Genomic DNA, 25,037 nt, shown 5'->3' with positions numbered 1-25,037 from the left:
ACCGGGAGATCAGGGGGAGTGGTTAACGGTGACACAGGGAGATCGGGGGGAGTGGTTAACGGTGACACCGGGAGATCGGGGGAGTGGTTAACGGTGACACAGGGAGATCGGGGGGAGTGGTTAATGGTGACACAGGGAGATCGGGGGAGTGGTTAACGGTGACACCGGGAGATCAGGGGGAGTGGTTAACGGTGACACAGGGAGATCGGGGGGAGTGGTTAACGGTGACACAGGGAGATCGGGGGGAGTGGTTAACGGTGACACAGGGAGATCGGGGGGAGTGGTTAACGGTGACACAGGGAGATCCGGGGGAGTGGTTAACGGTGACACAGGGAGATCAGGGGGAGTGGTTAACGGTGACACAGGGAGATCGGGGGAGTGGTTAACGGTGACACAGGGAGATCGGGGGATGGTTAACGGTGACACAGGGAGATCGGGGGAGTGGTTAACAGTGACACGGGGAGATCAGGGGGAGTGGCTAACGGTGACACAGGGAGATCGGGGGGAGTGGTTAACGGTGACACAGGGAGATCGGGGGGAGTGGTTAACGGTGACACAGGGAGATCAGGGGGAGTGGTTAACGGTGACACAGGGAGATCAGGGGGAGTGGTTAACGGTGACACAGGGAGATCGGGGGAGTGGTTAACGGTGACACAGGGAGATCGGGGGGAGTGGTTAACGGTGACACAGGGAGATCAGGGGGAGTGGTTAACGGTGACACAGGGAGATCGGGGGGAGTGGTTGACGGTGACACAGGGAGATCGGGGGGAGTGGTTAACGGTGACACAGGGAGATCAGGGGGAGTGGTTAACGGTGACACAGGGAGATCGGGGAGTGGTTAACGGTGACACAGGGAGATCGGGGGAGTGGTTAACGGTGACACAGGGAGATCGGGGGAGTGGTTAACGGTGACACAGGGAGAGCGGGGGGAGTGGTTAACGGTGACACAGGGAGATCGGGGGGCGTGGTTAACGGTGACACAGGGAGATCGGGGGAGTGGTTAACTGTGACACAGGGAGATCGGGGGGAGTGGTTAACGGTGACACAGGGAGATCCGGGGGAGTGGTTAACGGTGACACAGGGAGATCGGGGGAGTGGTTAACGGTGACACAGGGAGATCTGGGGAGTGGTTAACGGTGACACAGGGAGATCCTGGGGAGTGGTTAACGGTGACACAGGGAGATCGGGGGAGTGGTTAACGGTGACAGAGGGAGATCAGGGGGAGTGGTTAACGGTGACACGGAGATCAGGGGGAGTGGTTAACGGTGACACAGGGAGATCGGGGGAGTGGTTAACGGTGACACAGGGAGATCAGGGGGAGTGGTTAACGGTGACACAGGGAGATCGGGGGAGTGGTTAACGGTGACAGAGGGAGATCAGGGGGAGTGGTTAACGGTGACACAGGGAGATCCGGGGGAGTGGTTAACGGTGACACAGGGAGATCCGGGGGGAGTGGTTAACGGTGACACAGGGAGATCGGGGGAGTGGTTAACGGTGACACAGGGAGATCGGGGGACTGGTTAACGGTGACACAGGGAGATCGGGGGAGTGGTTAACGGTGACACAGGGAGATCGGGGGGAGTGGTTAACGGTGACACAGGGAGATCGGGGAGTGGTTAACGGTGACACAGGGAGATCAGGGGGAGTGGTTAACGGTGACACAGGGAGATCGGGGGAGTGGTTAACGGTGACACAGGGAGATCGGGGGACTGGTTAACGGTGACACAGGGAGATCGGGGGGAGTGGTTAACGGTGACACAGGGAGATTGGGGGAGTGGTTAACGGTGACACAGGGAGATTGGGGGAGTGGTTAACGGTGACACAGGGAGATCGGGGGAGTGGTTAACGGTGACACAGGGAGATCAGAGGGAGTGGTTAACGGTGACACAGGGAGATCAGGGGGAGTGGTTAACGGTGACACAGGGAGATCGGGGGGAGTGGTTAACGGTGACACAGGGAGATCAGGGGGAGTGGTTAACGGTGACACAGGGAGATCGGGGGGAGTGGTTAACGGTGACACAGGGAGATCAGGGGGAGTGGTTAACGGTGACACAGGGAGATCGGGGGGAGTGGTTAACGGTGACACAGGGAGATCAGGGGGAGTGGTTAACGGTGACACAGGGAGATCCGGGGGGAATGGTTAGCAGTGACACAGGGAGATCGGGGGGAGTGGTTAATGGTGACACAGGGAGATCAGGGGAGTGGTTAACGGTGACACAGGGAGATCGGGGGGAGTGGTTAACGGTGACACAGGGAGATCGGGGGGAGTGGTTAACGGTGACACAGGGAGATCGGGGGGAGTGGTTAACGGTGACACAGGGAGATCAGGGGGAGTGGTTAACGGTGACACAGGGAGATTGGGGGAGTGGTTAACGGTGACACAGGGAGATCAGGGGGAGTGGTTAACGGTGACACAGGGAGATCGGGGGGAGTGGTTAACGGTGACACAGGGAGATCAGGGGGAGTGGTTAACGGTGACACAGGGAGATTGGGGGAGTGGTTAACGGTGACACAGGGAGATCAGGGGGAGTGGTTAACGGTGACACAGGGAGATCAGGGGGAGTGGTTAACGGTGACACAGGGAGATCGGGGGAGTGGTTAACGGTGACACAGGGAGATCAGGGGGAGTGGTTAACGGTGACACAGGGAGATCAGGGGTGGGGAGATCGGGGGGAGTGGTTAACGGTGACACAGGGAGATCGGGGGAGTGGTTAACGGTGACACAGGGAGATCGGGGGGGGGAGAGATCGGGGTGGGGAGATCGGGGGGGGGAGAGATCGGGGGGAGATCGGGGGAGAGATCGGGGGGGAGAGATCGGGGGGAGATCGGGGTGGGGAGATCGGGGGGGAGAGATCGGGGGGGAGAGATCGGGGGGGAGATCGGGGGGGAGAGATCGGGGGGTAGATCGGGGGGGAGAGATCGGGGGGAGATCGGGGTGGGGAGATCGGGGGGGGGAGATCGGGGTGGGGAGATCGGGGTGGGGAGATCGGGGGGGAGAGATCGGGGGGGAGATCGGGGGGGAGAGATCGGGGGGGAGATCGGGGGGGAGAGATCGGGGGGAGATCGGGGGGGGAGATCGGGGGGGGGAGATCGGGGGGGAGAGATCGGGGGGGAGATCGGGGTGGGGAGATCGGGGGAGAGATCGGGGGGGAGAGATCGGGGGGAGAGATCGGGGGGGAGATCGGGGTGGGGAGATCGGGGTGGGGAGATCGGGGGGGAGAGATCTGGGGTGGGGAGATCGGGGGGGGAGATCGGGGGGGAGAGATCGTGGGGGGAGAGATCGGGGGGGGAGATCGGGGTGGGGAGATCGGGGGGGAGATCGTGGGTGGAGCGATCGGGGGGGAGAGATCGGGGGGGAGATCGGGGTGGGGAGATCGGGGGGGAGATCGTGGGGGGAGAGATCGGGGGTGGGGAGAGATCGGGGTGGGGAGATCGGGGTGGGGAGAGATCGGGGGGGAGATCGGGGGGAGAGATAGGGGGGAGAGGGGGAGGGGGAGATCGGGGGGGAGAGGGGAGATAGGGGGGAGATCGGGGGGGGGAGATCGGGATGGGGAGATCGGGGGGGAGATCGGGGGGGGGAGATCGGGGTGGGGAGATCGGGGGGGGGGAGATCGGGATGGGGAGATCGGGATGGGGAGATCGGGATGGGGAGATCGGGGTGGGGAGATCGGGGTGGGGAGAGATCGGGGGGGAGATCGGGGGGGAGAGATAGGGGGGAGAGGGGGGAGGGGGAGATCGGGGGGGAGAGGGGAGATAGGGGGGAGATCGGGGGGGGGGAGATCGGGATGGGGAGATCGGGGGGGAGATCGGGGGGGGGGAGATCGGGGTGGGGAGATCGGTGGGGGGGAGATCGGGATGGGGAGATCGGGATGGGGAGATCGGGGTGGGGAGATCGGGGGGGGGGAGATCGGGGGGGAGAGATCGGGGAGGGAGATCGGGGTGGGGAGATCGGGGGGGGGAGATTCGGGGGGGGAGATCGGGGGGGGGAGATCGGGGGGGAGAGATCGGGGAGGGAGATCGGGGTGGGGAGATCGGGGGGGGAGATCGGGGGGGAGATCGGGGGGGGAGATCGGGGGGACGGAGATCGGGATGGGGAGATCGGGGTGGGGAGATCGGTGGGGGGGGAGATCGGGGGGGAGATCGGGGGGGGGAGATCGGGGTGGGGAGATCGGGGGGGGGAGATCGGGGGGGAGAGATCGGGGAGGGAGATCGGGGTGGGGAGATCGGGGGGGGAGATCGGGGGGGCGGTGATCGGGATGGGGAGATCGGGGTGGGGAGATCGGGGGGGAGATCGGGGGGGAGATCGGGGGGGAGATCGGGGGGGGGAGATCGGGGGGAGAGATCGGGGGGAGATCGGGGGGGAGAGATCGGGGAGGGAGATCGGGGGGGGGGAGATCGGGGGGGGGGAGATCGGGGGGGAGAGATCGGGGGGGGGAGATCGGGGGGGAGAGATCGGGGAGGGAGATCGGGGTGGGGAGATCGGGGGGGGGATCGGGGGGGGGGGAGATCGGGGGGGCGGAGATCGGGATGGGGAGATCGGGGGGGGGGGGCAGCTCCCAATGACCTATTCCGAGCAGGTACAGGAAATGTGGGACATTCCCCTCCGTTCTGCCCTGTGTCTCCCCCCAATGCTGTTGGGAACAGCCCTCCTCAGGCTAACCGAGCTCACCGTAGCTTCCACCCGCTGTGTGGAGGGGCCTCCTCACCCCATAATTACCACTCAGCCTCATCTTAATGCAACGTCAGCATCCCTCACTCACCCTCCAGCCTCACTGAACATTTTGTTTCTGACACTCATACGAAAGGCAGCGAATTGAAGGTGGTCTGTCAGTCACCTCCGCTCTGCCTGTTTGTAACCCCGTCTTGTCAGGCCAGACAATCCCCTCTAACCCAGGAGGAGAGTGCGGACTCTAACAGTTTCCAGGCAGAGAATAGACACATGTGCCCAGGCAGAAATATCACTCTTTAAACTTACTCTTCCTTGATAAAAATGGTTGGAATTCATCAGTATTCAGACCGACATAGAGGATGGAAATGTAGATGATCACTGCTAAACTCAGGAAACATCCAAAGCCTGCGGTCGTTCGGCACCACAGGGAGAGGCCTGTGAAAGGGAGGGAAGAGAGATGTTAGTGAAATAAGGGTTTGGCCTCTCCGTCCCTAATCCACAATCCTGAAATCACCGATTCTCTTCTCGAAGACTGAACAATGAGGCGCAGGAGAAAGTCTTTCCCAGTCAAACACACATCTTATAATAAACCAATTGCAGTGTTAAAGGAACACGTCGATCAGAGAGTGCTAACGGAGGAGGGAGGAACTGAGGGAGGAAGGGGGTGGGAAGAAGGGGTTGGAGAGTTTGATGGGAGGAGGAGGAGGAGGTGACAGAAGAAGGGATGGGAGGAGGTGCTGAGTGAGGTGAGTGGGAGGAGGGGTTGATGAGGGAGTGGGTGAGGCAGGTGAATGGAGTGTGAGGGAGATGGGTGGGAGGAGGGGATGAGAGAGGACGGGGTGAGGGGGGGAGTAGGTGAGGGAAGAATGGGAGAGGAATGTTAATGACAGGAGGGGGTGAGGGAGGAGGGGCTGAGGAGGGAATGGGTCAGGGAAGAATAGGTGAGGGAGGTTAATGACAGGAGGGGGTGAGGGAGGATGGAGCAAGGGAGTTGAGTGGCGAAGGGGTGAGGAGATGGGGGTGGAGGGGGGTGAGTGAGCTGAGGAGGAGGGGAGTGGGAATAGAAATGAGGCGACCTGAGGAAAATGTTTTTCACACAGCGAGTTGGTCGGCGCTGACTGACTGGCTGGGGTGGTATTGAATTGCGACTTTGGAAAGAGAATTGGATCATTATCTGAAAGGAAAATATTTCCTGGGGAAAAGGCAAGGGTGTGCCTACATTGCTCGGACAGACTTGTGCAGGCAGATTGGCTGAATGGTCTCAGTCTGTGCTGAGCAGAGATCCTTAGAATCCCTGCAGTCCAGGAGGCCATTCGGTCCACCGGGTCTGCACCGACCCTCCGACCTCGGTCCACTCCCCTGCCCTGTCACCTCGCACAATGATCGTGGTCAATCCACCTGACCTGCACATCTTTGGACTGTGGGAGGAAACCGGAGCGCCCGGAGGAAACCCACACACACACAGGGAGAAGGTGCAGACTCCGCACAGACAGTCACCCGAGGCCGTAATCAAACCCGGGTCCCTGGCGCTGTGAGGCATCAGTGCTAACCACTGCACCACTCTATGCTGAATGAGATTTATTGGCTGAAGTAACACAGGTGAGAATTGTAATATATTTGGACAGTATTTACCCAAATTTCAGAGAACTGATGTGCACCTGCTCCTCACGTGAAGGCCCAGCACCATGCTTATCTGTTAAAGGGGCAACATCTTTCTTCCCCTCTCTGGTATGGACCCCCACAACCTATCCATGCAGCTTGAATGATGGTTCATCAATGTTGCAAATCGACTGGGTTTAATTTGATGACAGGAACCACAGGCGGGTATCTGACTGTAGCGAGTGTGTGCGTTCAGACATCAGTAAAACAGGCCACTTACCCGATTCAAATACAGACAGAACACAGGCAATCAACAGGCTGATGATGGACACAAGTTGAAAGACCATAAAAATGGTGGTTACTTCGTTCTGCCGGTCAGGATCTGTGAATCCCAAAATGGGAAAAGCAAATGTCAGCAAATGACGATTTGATCTAGGAATAGCCTGACAATTTAACCTGCTTATTATTCATAAATACCTTGGGTTTCCGTTAAGGTAATGATTATGACCACTGTTGCTATGAAGGTGGTCAAACCGCTGACCAAAGCAACGATGGATATCAACGCAACACAGATAAGAATGAAGAGAATCTCTGAAATGTGAAAATAACATCAATTTATTCCAGTGTACCAGACATAGAATCGCTGCAGTGCAGAAGGACTGGGCCCATCGAGTCTGCACGGACTCTCTGAAAGAGCACTTGGCCCAACTCCCGTCCCACCCACACAACCCCACCTAACCTTTGGACACTAAGGGCAATTTATCACGGCCAATCCACCTAACCCGCACATCGTTGGACTGTGGGAGGGAAACCGGAGCACCCGGAGGAAACCCACGCAGACACGGGGAGAACGGGCAGACTCCACACAGTGACCCGAGGTCGGAATTGAACTCAGGTCCCTGGCACTGTGAGGCAGTAGTGCTAACCACTGCGCCCCCCCTCACAATCCGATGTCTTCCTTCAGTCGACTGCTCTCTTCGTCATTATCAATTACACGGGCAATTTCGAATCATCTGTAAACCTCTTAATCAAATCCTCCAAGTTCAAGTCAAAACGACTGATATACCACAAGCAGCCAGGAACCAACATTCTGCCCTGCAGAAGTCTGCTTGTAGCTACAGAAACACCCATCGACCATTACCCATTGCTTCCATTCTCTGAGACAATATCAGACCTAACTTGCCCCTTTGACTTGGATACCGCGAGCTTTTACTGCTTTGACTAGAATGCCTTGCGGGACCTGATGAAAAACCATTCTCAAATCTACATTAACCACATGACATTCCCGACCCTCGGCAATCCCTACTCGGTATCTCCTCAAACAATTCAATTGTGTGAGGTCGACAGGGTTTTTCCCGCTATCTCGGTTTAATCCGAGTTTTCCCAAATGGAAATTTCTCTTTTTCCTGGAATATTTCCCAATAATTGTCCCACCAAATGCGGTTAGGGTATGTGGCCCGTCATTACTCAGTCTATACCGTTCCCCCTTTTTAAATATGGCACAATGGTCACTGCCCTCCCACACCGGGCCTCTAGCCGGGGAGGGTTGGAAAATGATGGTCAGAGCCTCGACCATTTCTTCCCTTGCTTCTCTCGACAGCCTGAGATACACTTCATCCGAGTCTGGGGATTTCTCAAAGTGGGGCTGGATTTTCCGTTTTTGAGACTCAGTCCCCACGCCGTCAGGAAAACTGTGGTCTTATACGGCAGGATACGGACCCCCGCACCTCCGGTTCGGAGTCCACCTCCAGCAGCCGCGCCGTGCTCCATGGATGCTCGGAAGCGGAGCCACACTGAAAAAAGTGGAACCCCCTCCCCGCCGATCAGCATGGCCAAGCCTCAGCCCTCGCACAGTTATGGTCTCCAATTCGCCTGCTCCCGACCAGGGCGGCCGTGGACTGAGCCCGCAGCCGCATCCTCACTGGCAAAAGGTGGTTAGTTCCACGCCGTTGGGAACTTGCCTTGTCGGGAGCGGAGGATTGCTGGGCGGGCCTGTGGCAACGGCGCCGCGGCCTACTCCGCGGTCAGACCGATTTCCGGGGCCTGGAGAATTCTTAAAGCAGGGTATCCAAAACATCTCTATTAAGCAGATATTCCTGGGGCTGAATACTGTATTTAAAAGTGGATTGTGACCAGAGATGGATGCTGTTTGAGTGAAGATAAAGATAGCAGTTAAGGGTGATTGTTTCATTGCATTGCTAATCATTGGTTAGCTCGTAATTGTAAGCTATTGTCTATTATATTAAAATTAGTGATACTGTGTTCGTAATAAAGTTTGTTTTCATACACCATATCCCTATTTGTGTGTGGATTCATTCCTAAAGTGAAGTATCCTTTCCTCACAGTGTTGCAAATTAAATTAAATAGTGGGGTTTCTGTCCGGTGTCCTCGGCATTGTTGGAGTCTGATCCAGGTTCTTAATAGATATCACACAAAAAGAAAATACAGATCTTTTTGTAATCCTACCCCTAAGCACATGGATAATCAAAGAGAGAGAGAGAACGCAGCCAAGGCTGTGGGGAGCAGAGAGAGGATGCTGATTAGAGCTGCCTCTCTGTTCAAAAAGATGGAACGATTGGACATTTAAGGAACAAGGAGTTAGTACAGTGGACCTTGAACAAAGAACGAAGAACAATACAGCACAGGAACAGGCCCTTCGGCCCTCCAAGCCTGCGCCGACCATGGTCCCTGTGTCATGTGAGAGTGCCTTTAAGAAATGGGTGGTAAGAAAATATTTGTAGTGGATGTTCCGTTAAGAAATGGGTGTTTATCTGTGATGTCAGAGTGGGTGGAACTGGGCTGTCTGTCTGCTTTTACCTTCGCTTTGGGCTGTCTGCTACAGGGTTTTAGTTTCATTTTAGATTTGGAGCAGCTGCAGTCACAGCAAGTTGTGTAGGAATCTCTGCAAGCTGAAGAATGTTCATTTGGTGATTTCAAAGAGGCAACTGCTCTCAGCGGAGAAGTTAAACCTGATGTCTTTCTGTAAAAAGGGTTCTTTTTGTCTTATGGATGTTGCAAGGAAAGATTAAGAGTTACTTATAGAGTACTGTATTCTTTGGGGGATTTATCGGTGTTGATAGTTGTTAAGATATTTCCTGTGGGTTTATAAAGTGTTAACTGGTCTCATAAATACACATTGTTTTAATTTAAAAGTACTGTAGCTCTCTGTTGCACCACACCTGCAGAGTGGGCCCGTGTGCTCCCCATAACCACAATCTATTAAAAGTTGTGGGTCAGGTGAACTCCATGATACACTTTGGGGTTCTCTAAACCCTGGTCCTTAACACCTGCTTAAACTAAAACCGTCTGCACTTACAGAGTCCGTATCCGTCCATTCCCACCCTATTCATATATTTGTCTAGATGCCCCTTAAATGCCGCTATCGTACCTGCTCCCACCACCTCCCCAGGCAGCACGTTCCATATATTTACCACCCTCTGTGTAAAAATTCTGCCTGGTACATCTGTTCTCAACTTTTCCCCACGTACTTTAAACCTATGTCCCCTCGTACTGGACTCTCCTACCCTAGGAAAGAGCATCTGACTATCCACTCTGTCCCTGCCACACAGAATCTTGTTCATGGAAGTCACTGCTGGTATACGCAGGCCGAGTGGGATATTTCTAAACAGACACTGGAAGATGTGACTTGGTGTAGCAGGAAGAAGAGAGCCTGTTAGAAAGCAGAGAGTAATTTGGGCCTTGCTTTTGTAATGTTGCTGATTAGGTCAATTGGGGAAGTACCTTTTCTTGGGTTTGATGTATTAGATGCTTGTTAAATCTATGTGATTTTAGTTCTTTCACAGCTTAAATCGTCAAACCTGAAATCTTTATTTCAGTGTCCACTGGGGCCATAACAAAACTCAGAATATAACACCACATCTCTTCCTGTATCAGACTGATTATTGACCGAGTCCAATCAGAATATACGGCCATGTGCCTCACACTGTATCAGCCTACACATAAAAACACAAGAGGCTGGAGAATTAGGCAATTCTGCCCATCAAGTCTGCTACACCATTCGGTGGGATAATTGCTAATCATAAAATCCTCAACTCCCCTTTCCCACCTTCTCCCCAGCACCCTCACTGATTAACAATGTCTCTCTCGGCCTTGAACATACCGAACCCAGCCTCGACAGCTCTCTGCGGTAAAGAATTCCACAGATTTACTCTCCTCTGAGAGAGGAAATTCCTCCTCATCTCCGTCTCAAATGGACGACCCCCTGACTCTGAGATTGTGCCCTCTGGTCCTAGACTCTCCCACAAGAGGAAACATCCTCTCAGTGTCTCTCCTGTCCAACCCCCTGAGAATCCGATATGTCTCAATAAGGTCCCCTCTCAATCTTCTAAACTCCAATGAGTACAGACCCAACCTACTCAACCTCTCCTCATAAGGAAATCCCTCCATTCCCCGGGATCGACCCAGTGAACCTTCTCTGGACTGCCTCCAATGCCGGGATATCTCTCCTTATTTTGTTTAAAATTGTTCCAATTAAGTGGCAATTTAGCGTGGCCAATCCCCCTACCCTGCACATCTTTGGGTTGTGGGGGTGAGACCCACGCAGACACGGGGAGAATGTGCAAACTTCACACAGGACAGTGACCCAGGGCCGGGATCGAACCTGGGACCTCGGCTGCCCTACCTATCCTTATAAGGCAACCAAAACTGTTCACAGTATTCCAGCATAGTACGAATATAATCCCATGTCCCTCACACTGTACCAGACTATGAAACCGTACACAATAGAGTCGGAAAATAATCCCATGTGCCCCTCATACTTCATCAGACTGTGACCATTTACACAGCACAGTCAGAATCTAATCCCTTGTCCTTTACAATGTATCAGGCGATGAATTCCTACCTTCTGCTGTGAGGAAATATGAGTTGCTGTTTGTGCTGACTTCGTTTTTCACGATGCAAGTATACATTCCGCAATGTTTGATTTCCATGTCTTTAATATAGACTGTGCTGGACTCGCCTTCCACCTGAAATTGCGGGCTCTTCAAAAGCATGTCATCTTTCAGCCACACAATGCTGCTCGCTATTCCTTTGTCCACAATGCACATCAGCTGCACATGACTCGCAGTGTAGATCGGCGTCTGAACAATCCGCGGGACTCGCAACTTTTCTGGAAAGAAGGGAAGTCACAAAGGTGTCACATCCACCCGACCGCCAATTGTCCAAATACCTCGGAGGCTCAGTGGTCCTTCACAGCGACCAGCGATAAATAATAAAAGGAAACGGCAGATTTGCAGAATAATTACTTTCTGTTAGTCTTAACGGTGGAGGATACCTCCCGGGGGCAGAGAAACGAAACAGTTCAGAAACTGAACTGGCAAAGGTTAAGATAAGCAAGAAAACTGTCTGGGAAGAGATACCGACGCTGATAACTGACAAAACGATTGGCAGCAGATTGACAAAAGTTCCCATTTTGGATGAAGGATACATCTGAGCATCGATTAAATGATTAAGAGTTAGGAACCGCGAAGGCCTGAAGAGATTTAGGAGTCCATTCACACAGATCTCAGCCCTGGTTCGACCACATCTGGGGGCACTGTGTACAGTCCTGGGAACGGAGGCCAAGTAACGAGTCACCAGAATGTTACTGGGGCACCAAGGGTGAGGATAGGAGGAACTATTGCACACACCAGGCGTTGATTTCCTGTAGTTATAGAAGATTAAAGGGTGATTCCATTGAGGTTTGGCGGATTAGAAAAGCAATTGATCAGATAGGAAGTTTGTTTCGCTGTTGGACGGGGCTGTAGGACAGAGAAGTTTGGAAATGCTATTTGTTGAAACCCGCACGGGTCTTATGGGCTGCGATGATTAACAACCCGTGCATCTTGCAGAATACGAGCTTCCCTGATAAAGGAGTGGGGGATCTTTAACTTGGCTTTGTATAAATCGAGTTGGCCAGTAAGGAACCACCTAGAGAAGACATAGACACAGAATTTACAGTGCAGAAGGAGGCCATTCGGCCCATCGAGTCTGCACCGGCTCTTGGAAAGAGGACCCCACTTAATCCCACACTCCGCTCCATACCCATAACCCAGCAACCCCACCCAACCCCTTGACACTAAGGGCAATTTAGCATGGCCAATCCACCTAACCTGCACGTCTTTGGACTATGGGAGGAAAGGTGAGATGGTGTCCTCTGCTTCTAGTTTTTCCTACAAGTGGAAACATCCTCTCCACGTCCACTCTATCCAGGCCTCGCAGTACCCTGTAAGTTTCAATGAGATCCCCCCTCATCCTTCTGAACTCCAACGAGTACAGACCCAGAGTCCTCAACCGTTCCTCATACGACAAGCTCTTCATTCCGGTGAACATTCTTGTGAACCTCCGCTGGACCCTTTCCAAGGCCAGCTCATCCTTCCTTAGAAACGGGGCCCAAAACTGCTCACAATTGTTGTGTTATGTACTCTGGGATAACACAGGCTGCAACTCAATGCAGCTTTGATCAAAAGATACTCCAGACGTTGAAGTAAGTTCAATGTGATTTACTGAACCATTAGCACAGTTCTCGATGGGTTCGGCTCTCCTGCTAATCTTGCTATAGTAACTCAGTCTAACTAACCAGTCTGCTCTAAGCCACGTACAAAGAACAAAGAAATGTACAGCACAGGAACAGGCCCTTCGGCCCTCCAAGCCCGTGCCGACCATGCTGCCTGACTAAACTACAATCTTCTACACTTCCGGGGTCCGTATCCCTCTATTCCCATCCTATTCATGTATTTGACAAGATGCCCCTTAAATGTCACTATCGTCCCTGCTTCCACCACCTCCTCCAGCAGCGAGTTCCAGGCACCCACTACCCTCTGTGTAAAAAAACTTGCCTCGTACATCTACTCTAAACCTTGCCCCTCGCACCTTAAACCTATGCCCCCTAGTAATTGACCCCTCTACCCTGGGGAAAAGCCTCTGACTATCCACTCTGTCTATGCCCCTCTTAATTTTGTAGAACTCTATCAGGTCGCCCCTCAACCTCCGTCGTTCCAGTGAGAACAAACTGAGTTTAGTCATAGCTAATGCCCTCCATACCAGGCAATATTCTGGTAAATCTCTTCTGCACCCTCTCTAAAGCCTCCACATCCTTCTGGTAGTGTGGCGACCAGAATTGAACACTATACTCCAAGTGTGGCCTAACTAAAGTTCTATACAGCTGCAACATGACTTGCCAATTCTTATACTCAATGCCATGGCCAATAAAGGCAAGCATGCCGTATGCCTTCTTGACTACCTTCTCCACCTGTGTTGCCCCTTTCAGTGACCTGTGGACCTGTACACCTAGATCTCTTTGACTTTCAATACTCTTGAGAGTTCTACCATTCACTGTATATTCCCTACCTGCATTAGACCTTCCAAAATGCATTACCTCACATTTGTCCGGATTAAACTCCATCTGCCATCTCTCCGCCCAAGTCTCCAAATAATCTAAGTCCTGCTGTATCCTCCGACAGTCCTCATCGCTATCCGCAATTCCACCAACCTTTGTGTCATCTGCAAACTTACTAATCAGACCAGTTACATTTTCCTCCAAATCATTTATATATACTACGAACAGCAAAGGTCCCAGCACTGATCTCTGTGGAACACCACTGGTCACAGCCCTCCATTGCTACTCTCTGCCTTCTATGACCTAGCCAGTTCTGTATCCACCTTGCCAGCTCACCCCTGATCCCGTGTGACTTCATCTTTTGTACTAGTCTACCATGACGGACCTTGTCAAAGGCCTTACTGAAGTCCATATAGACAACATCCACTACCCTACCTGCATCAATCATCTTAGTGACCTCCTCGAAAAACTCTATCAAGTTAGTGAGACACGACCTTTGTAGCCAGTTAAAATGGCTAACTCCCGACTTAGAATGGCCAACCCCGATTTAAAATGGCGAACGGAAACGGCTGATGGGAAAATCAGCCAACAGGAATCAAACAAGCAGCTGCAGGTAAAACTGTGGATTCGCCTCTGGGGAGGCCAGACAGAATCGATACCTGCAGCCATCAACATCACAAAACACCAGCCATCTGAATATTAATTAGCAATCCCCAGGAACAATGTGCAACAAATTAGACACACAAAGCCAACCCAGACTTTTCGGCGCCAGCAGGAGCCTACACAAAGAGAGGTGAACGACCACCCCAAAACCACCCCTCGATCAAGGAATCGCTCCAGCATTGGAGAATATCAAACCAATTGGGACAAAGTCCAATCACTTGGAACCAGGTACAGGGTCCGCCCCGAGAGGCGGGAAGCCCCTGGGGACTATAAGAATAGAGTCCAAGTTCAAATCGACCCTTCTTCATCCTTCCGCACCTTTCGAGACCCTTCTGCTGACCCTCTGCAACAACCGCTCAAATCATAAGTCTTACTTCAACGCTCGCTACGAGACAGGCACTCCTGACTATCGACCTGTACCAGCTTTGAATCCCGCAGGCTCAGAACCCATTCGAAAGGCCATTTGTTTCCCTGACCTGGCGGGCCATTTCCAAAGTTAAGTATTGGCCTGTTAGTTGTAGGAAGTAGCTTACAAGTTGAATTACTGTATAAGTATTGATTACTGTATATAATAAATGAGCGTTGATTTAACTCTTACTAAGCGGTGTGTTGGATTATTGATCATTACTCGGACTTGAACCATGTGGCGGTATCAGAAAGATACCTGGCGACTCAAGAGCAAAGGTGATAGAACAAGAGCAATTAAACTAAGGCTAAAACGAGCAACACCTTCCCTTCACAAAACCGTGCTGCCTCTCACTAATACGTCCATTTGCTTCCAAATGGAAGAATTCTCTCCAGTAATTTCCCTACCACTGACGTAAGGCTCACCGGCCTGTAGTTCCCTGGATTATCCTTGCTACCCTTCTTAAACAGAGGAACAACATTGGCTATTCTCCAGTCCTCCGTGACATCACCTGAAGACAGTGAGGATCCAAAGATTTCTGTCAAGGCCTCAGCAATTTCCTCTCTAGCCTCCTTCAGTATTCTGGGGTAGATCCCATCAGGCCCTGGGGACTTATCTACTGTAATATTTTTCAAGACGCCCAACACCTCGTCTTTTTGGATCTCAATGTGACCCAGGCTATCTACACACACTTCTCCAGACTCAACATCCACCAATTCCTTCTCTTTGGTGAATCCTGATGCAAAGTATTCATTTCGTACCTCGCCCATTTCCTCTGGCTCCACACATAGATTCCCTTGCCTGTCCTTCAGTGGGCCAACCCTTTCCCTGGCTACCCTCTTGCTTTTTATGTACGTGTAAAAAGCCTTGGGAGTTTCCTTAACCCTATTTGCCAATGACTTTTCGTGACCCCTTCTAGCCCTCCTGACTCCTTGCTTAAGTTCCTTCCTACTTTCCTTATATTCCACACAGGCTTTGTCTGTTCCCAGCCTTCTAGCCCTGACAAATGCCTCCTTTTTCTTTTTGACGAGGCCTACAATATCTCTCGTTATCCAAGGTTCCCGAAAATTGCCGTATTTATCCTTCTTCCTCACAGGAACATGCCGGTCCTGAATTCCTTTCAACTGACACTTGAAATCCACCCACATGTCAGATGTTGATTTACCCTCAAACATCCACCCCCAATCTAGGTTCTTCAGTTCCCGCCTAATATTGTTATAATTAGCCTTCTCCCAATTTAGCACATTCACCTTAGAACCACTCTTATCTTTGTCCACCAGCACTTTAAAACTTACTGAATTGTGGTCACTGTTCCCGAAATGCTCCCCTACTGAAACTTCTATCACCTGGCCGGGCTCATTCCCCAATACCAGGTCCAGTACAGCCCCTTCCCTAGTTGGACTGTCTACATATTGTTTTAAGAAGCCCTCCTGGATGCTCCTTACAAACTCTGCCCCGTCTAAGCCCCTGGCACTAAGTGAGTCCCAGTCAATATTGGGGAAGTTGAAGTCTCCCATCACCACAAACCTGTTGTTTTTACTCTTTTCCAAAATCTGCCTACCTATCTGCTCCTCTATCTCCCGCTGGCTGTTGGGAGGCCTGTAGTAAACCCCCAACATTGTGACTGCACCCTTCTTATTCCTGATCTCTACCCATATAGCCTCACTGCTCTCTGAGGTGTCATCCCGTAATACAGCTGTGATATCCTCCCTAACCAGTAGCGCAACTCCCCCACCCCTTTTACATCCCCCTCTATCCCGCCTGAAACATCTAAATCCTGGAACGTTTAGCTGCCAATCCTGCCCTTCCCTCAACCAGGTCTCTGTAATGGCAACAATATCATAGTTCCAAGTACTAATCCAAGCTTTTAAGTTCATTTGCCTTACCCGTAATACTTTTGGCATTAAAACATATGCACTTCAGGCCACCAGACCCGCTGTGTTCAGCAACTTCTCCCTGTCTGCTCTGCCTCAGAGCCACACTGTCCCTCTTCCCTAGTTCTCCCTCAATGCTCTCACCTTCTGACCTATTGCTCCCGTGCCCACCCCCCTGCCATACTAGTTTAAACCCTCCCGTGTGACACTAGCAAACCTCGCGGCCAGGATATTTATGCCTCTCCAGTTTAGATGCAACCCGTCCTTCTTATACAGGTCACACCTGCCCCGGAAGAGCTCCCAGTGGTCCAGATAACGGAAACCCTCCCTCCTACACCAGCTGTTTAGCCACGTGTTTAGCTGCTCTATCTTCCTATTTCTAGCCTCACTGGCACATGGCGCAGGGAGTAATCCCGAGATTACAACCCTCGAGGTCCTGTCTTTTAACTTTCTGCCTATCTCCCTGAACTCCTGCTGCAGGAGCTCTTGCCCCTTCCTGCCTATGTCGTTAGTACCAATATGTACAACGACGTGGTGGGTGTGATGCTTCCTGATCTGCCCCTGTCCTCTCTTGAGTGTCGCCTGTGGAAAGAGAAAGAGCATGTGTGCCCTGTCCTTTTATATGGGTAGCCCCCTTGTGGTAGTGTCACCTCTGGGTGTCTTGACTGCCCATTGGTCGTGTCCTATTCTATGTGTTCATTAGCTGTATGTCTGCGTGTCACAATGTCTCTGGTGCTCCCTCTAGTGTTTACTTAGTTGTAGTGTATTTACATTAACCCCTTGTGTATTTACAGTGATGCATATCACCACAACAATACTCCAAATGGGGTCTGACCAGAGTCTTATACAGCCTCAGAAGTACATCCCTGGTCTTGTATTCTAGCCCTCTTGACATGAATGCTAACATTGCATTTACCTTCCTCACTGCCGACTGAACCTGCACGTTAACCTTAAGGGAATCGTGATCAACATGGGGTTTGTTTATTTTGCCTTTCAGAGAGCTTGTTACCATCAACTGCTGGTGGGGGAGGGGGAGTTTTGGGGGAGGGGGGGGGGGCGGACGTCGCAGGGTTTATTGCATTTGAGGGTGTTTTATAAAATGTTAAAATGCTAAAATTTTGAATAAAAATACTTAAAAAGAAAATAAACTCTGGGACAACAGCAAGTGTATAAGTAAGAGTAATGAATAAGCTCTAAAGGTGAAAAATAGGACTAAGTAGAAAATACGAACAGTAAATGAGGTTAAATTACATTAAGGAAAATGATAGGATACAGAAATAAGAGGATAATTAACAGATGTAAGAGAGAATTGCAATGAATTTGGAGAAATAAAGCTGCTGTATCAGTGTTCTGAGAGTCAGCTAGCACATTAGTCTCACTCACCCTGGACGTTGAGAACAAAAGTGTGTATGAGGAATTTCACATCCAGCGGGGATCCATGGTGGACATAAATGCCTTGATACATGCCACTGTCTTGCACTCGCAGTTTCTTCATGGAGATCGATCCAGTCTTTCTGTGAAACGTCACTCTGGACTTGAAGTACACACCGACTTGTAGATTGCTCGGAGAAGATATAAACTTCAGAATCGAATGATCACGATCATCACTGTAGAATTGCCACATTGTCAGGTAGGATTTGTTGTTGGTGATGTTCAGCTGGACAGAGGAGCCTACAATGCTGTTTATTTTAACTGGTTCTGGCATGACGTCCTCATCTGAAAGAAAGTAAGTAGTGGAGAGCGACGTAAGAAAGTTGCACGATAATACGGGGCTGGATATTCTGTTTGGGAGACTGAATCCCCACTCTGGCGGTGTTTTACGGCAGGAGACATGGCCACCGATTCCCTGCTCCGGGGGGAGGGGGATAGCAGGGGGCCAGCGTAGAGCTCTCAGCTCTAGCTGCCGATAGACCTGCAGTGGCCGCGCCGTGCTTCATGGCGGACGTAGCCCCCGGACTGCAAAAATAGTACCCTGCCCCTACGGCCGGCTCACGCACCCTGGACCGCCACTCCACAGTGCCCCCCAGCCCCAAATATGTCCCCCCTCTGCCCGCGGATAGGCCCTCCTCCGACTGTGTCCGCAGCCGCCACCCTGGGTTCCCGACGGGTGAGACCACACGTGTCCCACGCCGTCGGGAACTCGGCTGGTCAGGGACGGAGCATCGCAGGGGGGGGGGCCTGAGGCAATGGTCTGAGGCCGTGGATACGGCGTGCGGTGTACTCCTAGAGCTCGCCGCTTTTCAGGGGGCAGAGCATCGCGAAGGCAGCGCCGGCCCCCTGATTCTGTCGTCATCGGGGATTCTCCGCCCCGTCACTGAACGCGAGTTCGGCGCCCGGGATCGGAGAATCAGCGCAAGATTTCCTTTTAGCGCAAGTAGTTTTAGAGGGAAAACTACTTGATATCTTTGTCTTCATTGAAAGGCCCAGCACACAACAATAAAATCAGGCATATTGAACAGCATATTGGGGATAAGTGGGATCCAAATCTATGAGAAATGACAAGTGTTGTTGGGAAAACCTCAGTCAGAAACAAACCCACGGCCATTTTCAGAGAACGTCTGAATCCGCACAATCAGGTTTTGGCCTCGGCCACAGCATCAAAGTGGCTCTTCTCAAATTCACAAATGGCATCCTTTTATAAGAACGAGACTTACCTCCTGCAGAGCGTAACAGGGAGCCAGACCTGTGGGATATATCCAGCCGGGAGCTGATAAACAAAAGCTGAGTGTGATGTTGTACGAATTAAGTAATGGCATGATGGGAAAACTGGTCAACTATTCGGTACAATGTAAGAAAAGCTGACCCAGCCATTTCAATGTACCAGACCCCTTTGTAAGACCAATAAGGCTGACTCCGCATAACCTAAAGCAGGAATAAGATCAGAGAAGGTCAAGCCATTCCAAAATGCCTGACCTCTGTAATTTCTGATAAGGCTAACTCGTCATAACCCAGGGCGGTATGAATAAGACAAGATAAGGAATGGATGAGTCTCCTCCGACCTTTTAATATTCTATCAAAGGACAAGATAATGGTATGAGGGGTGAGACAAAGGGTCCAAGAAGATCAACAGGTCAGCTGGTTTGTGACATTGCTTCAGTTTCTACTTCCGATCGAATTCCTGACTAAGCTGTAGTCACGCAATCTTGATAATGATAATGTATAAATACTGAACTGATTTACTGTAAAAGCGCAGACTTGAGTAGGAATCAGCAGTGGTAGTAACTGCTCTCCGACCTCAACTTTCAGCCAAAACTGCATGCGGTCGTTTCGTAAATAAAGCCTTGTTATTTTACCACAACAATCTATTGTTGAGTCTTTACCACAGTCAAAGGAACACGAAAATATTACCTTCTACAGAGGAGTGAGGAGAGAGTCACAGACAGACCAGCGGGAAATACACAGCCCGAGGAATGAGGGCGATTGCTCTTTCCCTCACGAGAGGCAGGCCTGCGAGGAGCTACGCAGCCCAAGGGGCCGAGGGCGAGAGCTCTTACCTTCAGGAGACAGGCACATCTGTGGGAGATATACAGCTGGGAGCGAATGGCATGAGCACTTGCCTGCAAGCAACAGCTCCAAGAGCTCTGGGTTTGAAATAAACTGAGTAAGCTTTATTAGTATTGGTAAAACTTTATTAGTATTGGTCTGGTTAATTACCAATTGTAAGGTTCATTAGCATTACAAAGCTTATTGATTAATAAAGAGAGAAAAGGCAGTCTGCTCCGACTTCGAGAGTGCACATCCTGTGCGACGTGGGAACCCCAGGACATTTCCGAGGTAACCATTTGAGCAGAATGTGCCACTAGTTGCAGCAGATTGAGCACCGGGTTTCAGAAATTGAACGGCAGCTGGTATCACTGTCCTGCGCCCGCCTGTGGGTGTTTTCCTTGGGTGGGCCGTGCGATATGCCGCCAGCAGGGTAGCTGCGGGTGGAGGCTGGTCACCGCGTGCCACTGACCGGCTTCAAGCTTGGTGGCCTGCATGCGGGCAGGGCCCACGGACGGTGCTGGGGAAGGAGGGGGGTGCGCACCATAACTGCGGTGTGCCGTGGGTCCTGGATGAGAAGCACAGGTTGTGCCTACCTGTCCTGGGGGCAGGATGGATGGGGGCAGGGGTGCAGCGGGCAGGCAGGACTTGGTGTTGGCCAGAGGTCCCGTGGGGTGCGCTAGCTGGTAGTGTCACCGGTCTGGCACCCTCCCTGAGAGGGGCAACGTGCCAGGTTTTCTTCAAAGGGCCAGGGTGCTTGCATCCGTTGTTCGGGGTGCGCTCTGCACTTCCCCTGCACTCCCTGCAGTGGGACAGCACCTCGGATGGGTGCACTGAGGAGTTCCAGCACCCTGGTGGGCCACTGGCTGGGGGTTCCTAAGGGTGTGAAATGCACTGTTGTCACTTCCACCTGCTGGGCAGGGAGAGGCTGGAGGCTACTGGGTTAAGCTTGTTAATGATACGTTAACGCAAGCTCCTGTATGTTTTGCATGCCCACACCAGCACGGGGCGTGTTCACGTCGCCAGCGAGGTACTGGAACGTGGCGGTCCACTGGGTGCCCAGAGCTGACCCAAACGTTTGGCTGCTGCCCAATTGCGATTCGTGATTCCGGCGTCTCTGGACGGGACATCCACCCCATGAGGTCCGTCCAGTTTTAAATCAGTCAGCACGTTTCCCGCCCCAGGTCGGAATGGAAAACTTACAAACCCGTACTGAAAAAAATCTGTGCTATTCTCTTCACTTGTGAATAAAAATGATGAAGAGTCCAGTCCCCAACGCAGATCCTTGTGGGACATCATTCGTCACAGGTTGCGACTCCCACAGTCCCGAAAGATGTGCTGTTAGGCGAATTGGACATTCTGAATTCTAAATAAACCTTTATTGTCACAAGTAGGTTTACATTAACGCTGCAATGAGGTTACTGTGGAAAGCCCCTAGTCGCCACATTCCGGTGCCTGTTCGGGTACACAGAGGGAGAATTCAGAATGTCCAATTCACCTAACAGCACGTCTTTCGGGACTTGTGGGAGGAAACCGGAGCACCCGGAGGAAACCCACGCAGGCATACATAAGAACTAGGAACAGGAGTCGGCCATCTGGCCCCTCGAGCCTGCTCCACCATTCAATGAGATCATGGCTGATCTTTTGTGGACTCAGCTCCACTTTCCGGCCTGAACACCATAACCCTTAATCCCTTTATTCTTCAAAAAACTATCTATCTTTATCTTAAAAACATTTAATGAAGGAGCCTCTACTGCTTCACTGGGCAAGGAATTCCATAGATTCACAACCCTTTGGGTGAAGAAGTTCTTCCTAAACTCAGTCCTAAATCTACTTCCCCTTATTTTGAGGCTATGCCCCCTAGTTGTGCTTTCACCCGCCAGTGGAAACAACCTGCCCGCATCTATCCTATCTATTCCCTTCATAATTTTATATGTTTCTATAAGATCCCCCCTTTTCCTTCTAAATTCCAACGAGTACAGTCCCAGTCTACTCAACCTCTCCTCATAATCCAACCCCTTCAACTGTGGGATTAACCTAGTGAATCTCCTCTGCACACCCTCCAGTGCCAGTACGTCCTTTCTCAAGTAAGGAGACCAAAACTGAACACAATACTCCAGGTGTGGCCTCACTAACAGCGTATACAATTGCAGCATAACCTCCCTAGTCTTAAACTCTATCCCTCCAGCAATGAAGGACAAAATTCCATTTGCCTGCTTAATCACCAACATTTTGCGACTCATGCACTAGCACACCCAGGTCTCTCTGCACAGCAGCATGTTTTAATATTTTATCATTTAAATAATAATCCCTTTTGCTGTTAGTCCTACCAAAATGGATAACCTTGCATTTGGGGAGAACGCGCAGACTCCGCATGGACAGTGACCCAAGCCGGGAATCGAACCCGAGTCCCTGGAGCTGTGAAGCAACAGTGCTAACCACGGTGCTACCGTGCTACCCATGGAATTCTCGCTTAGTGTACCCGAACATGCGCCGGAATGTGGCGACTGGGGGGGGGGGGCTTGTCACAGTAACTTCATTGCAGTGTTAATGTAAGCCTACTTGTGACACCAATAAAGATTATTGTTAAAAAATTTGGGAGGCATGACCGTTTATTCCTAATCGCAGTCTCCTCAGAGGAACTTTACCAAATGCTTCCTGAAAGTCCATCTAATTGACGGGACAGCCCCCCCCCCCCCCCCCCCCCCACGTCTCTCTACAAAGTGTTCAATCGAGCTCAATCAGGCATGACCTACCTATTAAATGTGGTCCGTTTTTGAAAGACTTTATTCCCATCAATCTGCTCAGTCCTGCTGAATGTCTGAATTGAGTTTGGTTCAATCCCTGTCCCGGATTCTCCGATAGCTTCCTCGGGCTCTCCAACATGCTGGTATCTTTCTTGACTGTAAATGTGGGAGCAAAATAATTATTCAACATGCCCACTGTCTGCTTATTTGCATCGACAGTATCAGTGTTTGCAGTTTTCAAAGTAGTACTCCTGACCACACTTCTTTTCTCTGAGGTAGTTGTAAAACAGAATTATATTGATTCGGGTGCCCCCCTTTTAACACTCTTTTCTCCAGCTCCTGCTCGTTGCTTTGCCACCCTGGTTGGCGTGACATTAAAATCTTCTTTGACCACTTTCGGGAGCTGCCGCCAACTTGCCGAGTGGACGCTCTCGGCCTCGTCAGATTGAAGTCTGCCTTCGTCACCTCCATAACCGGAAAAGCTGCTTTATGTTTCTCACTTTCAAACGTAGAAACTAGGAGCAGGAGGAGGCCATTCGGCCCCTCGGGTCTGCTCCGCCATTTGTTATGATCATGACTGATCATCCGACTCAATAGACTATCCCGCCTTCCCCCACATTTCCTTTTGATTCCCTTCGCCACAAGAGCGAGGTCGAATTCCTTCTTGAAAAGACTCACTGTTTTGGGAACGACTCTACTTTCTCAGAAGACTAAGGAAATTTGGCATGTTGCTATGGGCCAGGGTTTAGAGAACCCCAAAGTGTATCATGGAGCTCACCTGACCCACAACATTTACTAGATTGTGGTTAAGGGGAGCACACGGGCCAACTCTGCAGGTGTGGTACAACAGAGAGCTAAAGTACTTTTAAATTAAAACAATGTTTATTCATGAAACCAGTTAGCACTTTATAAACCCACAGTAAACATCTTAACAACTATCAACACCTATAAATCCCCCAAAGAATACAGTACTCTATAAATAACTCTTAATCTTTCCTTGCAACATCCATAAGACAAAAAGAACCCTTTTTACAGAAAGACATCAGGTTTAACTTCTCTACAGAAACAGGTATTCTTTTTAAATCACCAAAGGATCTGGAGACAATCTTTAGTTTGCAGAGAGAGATCCTTACACAGCTGCTTGCGTTGCCTGTAGCCATCTAGCTCTCAAACCGAAACTAAAACACAACCTGTAGCAAACAGCCTAAAACAAAAGTAAATCAGACAGACAGCCCAGTTCCACCCACTCTCTGACATAAGACCATAAACCATAAGAAATAGGAGCAGAATTAGGCCACTCGGCCCATCGAGTCTGCTCCGCCATTCAATCATGGCTGATATATTTCTCATCCCCATTCCCCTGCCTTCTCCCCATAACCCCTGATCCCCTTATTAATCAAGAACCTATCTATCTCTGTCGTAAAGACACTCAGTGATTTGGCCTCCACAGCCTTCTGCGGCAAAGAGTTCCACAGATTCCCCACCCTCTGGCTGAAGAAATTCCTCCTCATCTCTGTTTTAAAGGATCGTCCCTTTAGTCTGAGATTGTGTCCTCCGGTTCTAGTTTCTCCCACAAGTGGAAACATCCTCTCCATGTCCACTCTATCCAGGCCTCGCAGTATCCTGTAAGTTTCAATAAGATCCCCCCTCATCCTTCTAAACTCCAACGAGTACAGACCCAGAGTCCTCAACCGTTCCTCATACGACAAGCTCCTCATTCCAGGGATCATTCTTGTGAACCTCCTCTGGACCCTTTCCAAGGCCAGCACATCCTTCCTTAGATACGGGCCCAAAACCACTCACAATACTCCAAATGGGGTCTGACCAGAGCCTGATACAGTCTCAGAAGTACACCCCTGGTCTTGTATTCTCGCCCTCTCGACATGAATGCTAACATTGCATTTGCCTTCCTAACTGCCGACTGAACCTGCAGGTTAACCTTAAGAGAATCGTGAACAAGGACTCCCAAGTCCCTTTGTGCTTCTGATTTCCGAAGCATCTCCCCATTTAGAAAATAGTCTGTGCCTAAATTCCTCCTTCCAAAGTGCATAACCTCACACTTTTCCACATTGTATTCCATCTGCCACTTCATTGCCCACTCTCCTAGCCTGTCCGAGTCCTTCTGCAGCCCCCCTTGCTTCCTCAATACTACCTGCCCCTCTACAGATCTTTGTATCATCTGCAAACTTAGCAACAGAGCCTTCAGTTCCTTCTTCCAGATCATTAATGTACATTGTGAAAAGTTGTGGTCCCAGCACAG

The 25,037-nt window shown here is 51.1% G+C and overlaps 2 protein-coding genes across 4 annotated transcripts in view; one reads left to right on the top strand and one right to left on the bottom strand.

Annotated features, from left to right (window-relative positions):
* LOC140390587 (uncharacterized) overlaps positions 1–25,037 on the bottom strand; it is a 93,022-nt gene that overhangs the window by 51,286 nt on the left and 16,699 nt on the right. For 2 of the 3 annotated variants that reach the window (XM_072475790.1, XM_072475791.1), the window contains exons 2-7: positions 22,787–22,933; positions 17,931–18,263; positions 11,130–11,396; positions 6,746–6,859; positions 6,549–6,650; positions 4,976–5,104 (exon numbers count right to left, since the gene is read on the bottom strand). In XM_072475790.1, the coding sequence (XP_072331891.1) occupies positions 4,976–5,104; positions 6,549–6,650; positions 6,746–6,859; positions 11,130–11,396; positions 17,931–18,263; positions 22,787–22,933 (1,092 nt within the window). The remainder of the gene's footprint in view (positions 1–4,975; positions 5,105–6,548; positions 6,651–6,745; positions 6,860–11,129; positions 11,397–17,930; positions 18,264–22,786; positions 22,934–25,037) is intronic. The other variant, XM_072475792.1, reaches the window with a different exon arrangement.
* The window catches only part of LOC140390588 (heme-binding protein 2-like), a 68,310-nt gene continuing 61,301 nt past the window's right edge, over positions 18,029–25,037 (top strand). The window contains exon 1 of the mRNA XM_072475795.1: positions 18,029–18,177. The gene's annotated coding sequence lies outside the window, so the exon portion shown is untranslated. The remainder of the gene's footprint in view (positions 18,178–25,037) is intronic.

The sequence above is a fragment of the Scyliorhinus torazame genome, chromosome 14 (genome assembly GCF_047496885.1).
Source record: "Scyliorhinus torazame isolate Kashiwa2021f chromosome 14, sScyTor2.1, whole genome shotgun sequence".
NCBI lineage: Eukaryota > Metazoa > Chordata > Chondrichthyes > Carcharhiniformes > Scyliorhinidae > Scyliorhinus > Scyliorhinus torazame.
The sequence above is the reverse complement of the archived record's forward strand: the minus strand, read 5'-3'. Positions and strand labels throughout refer to the sequence as shown.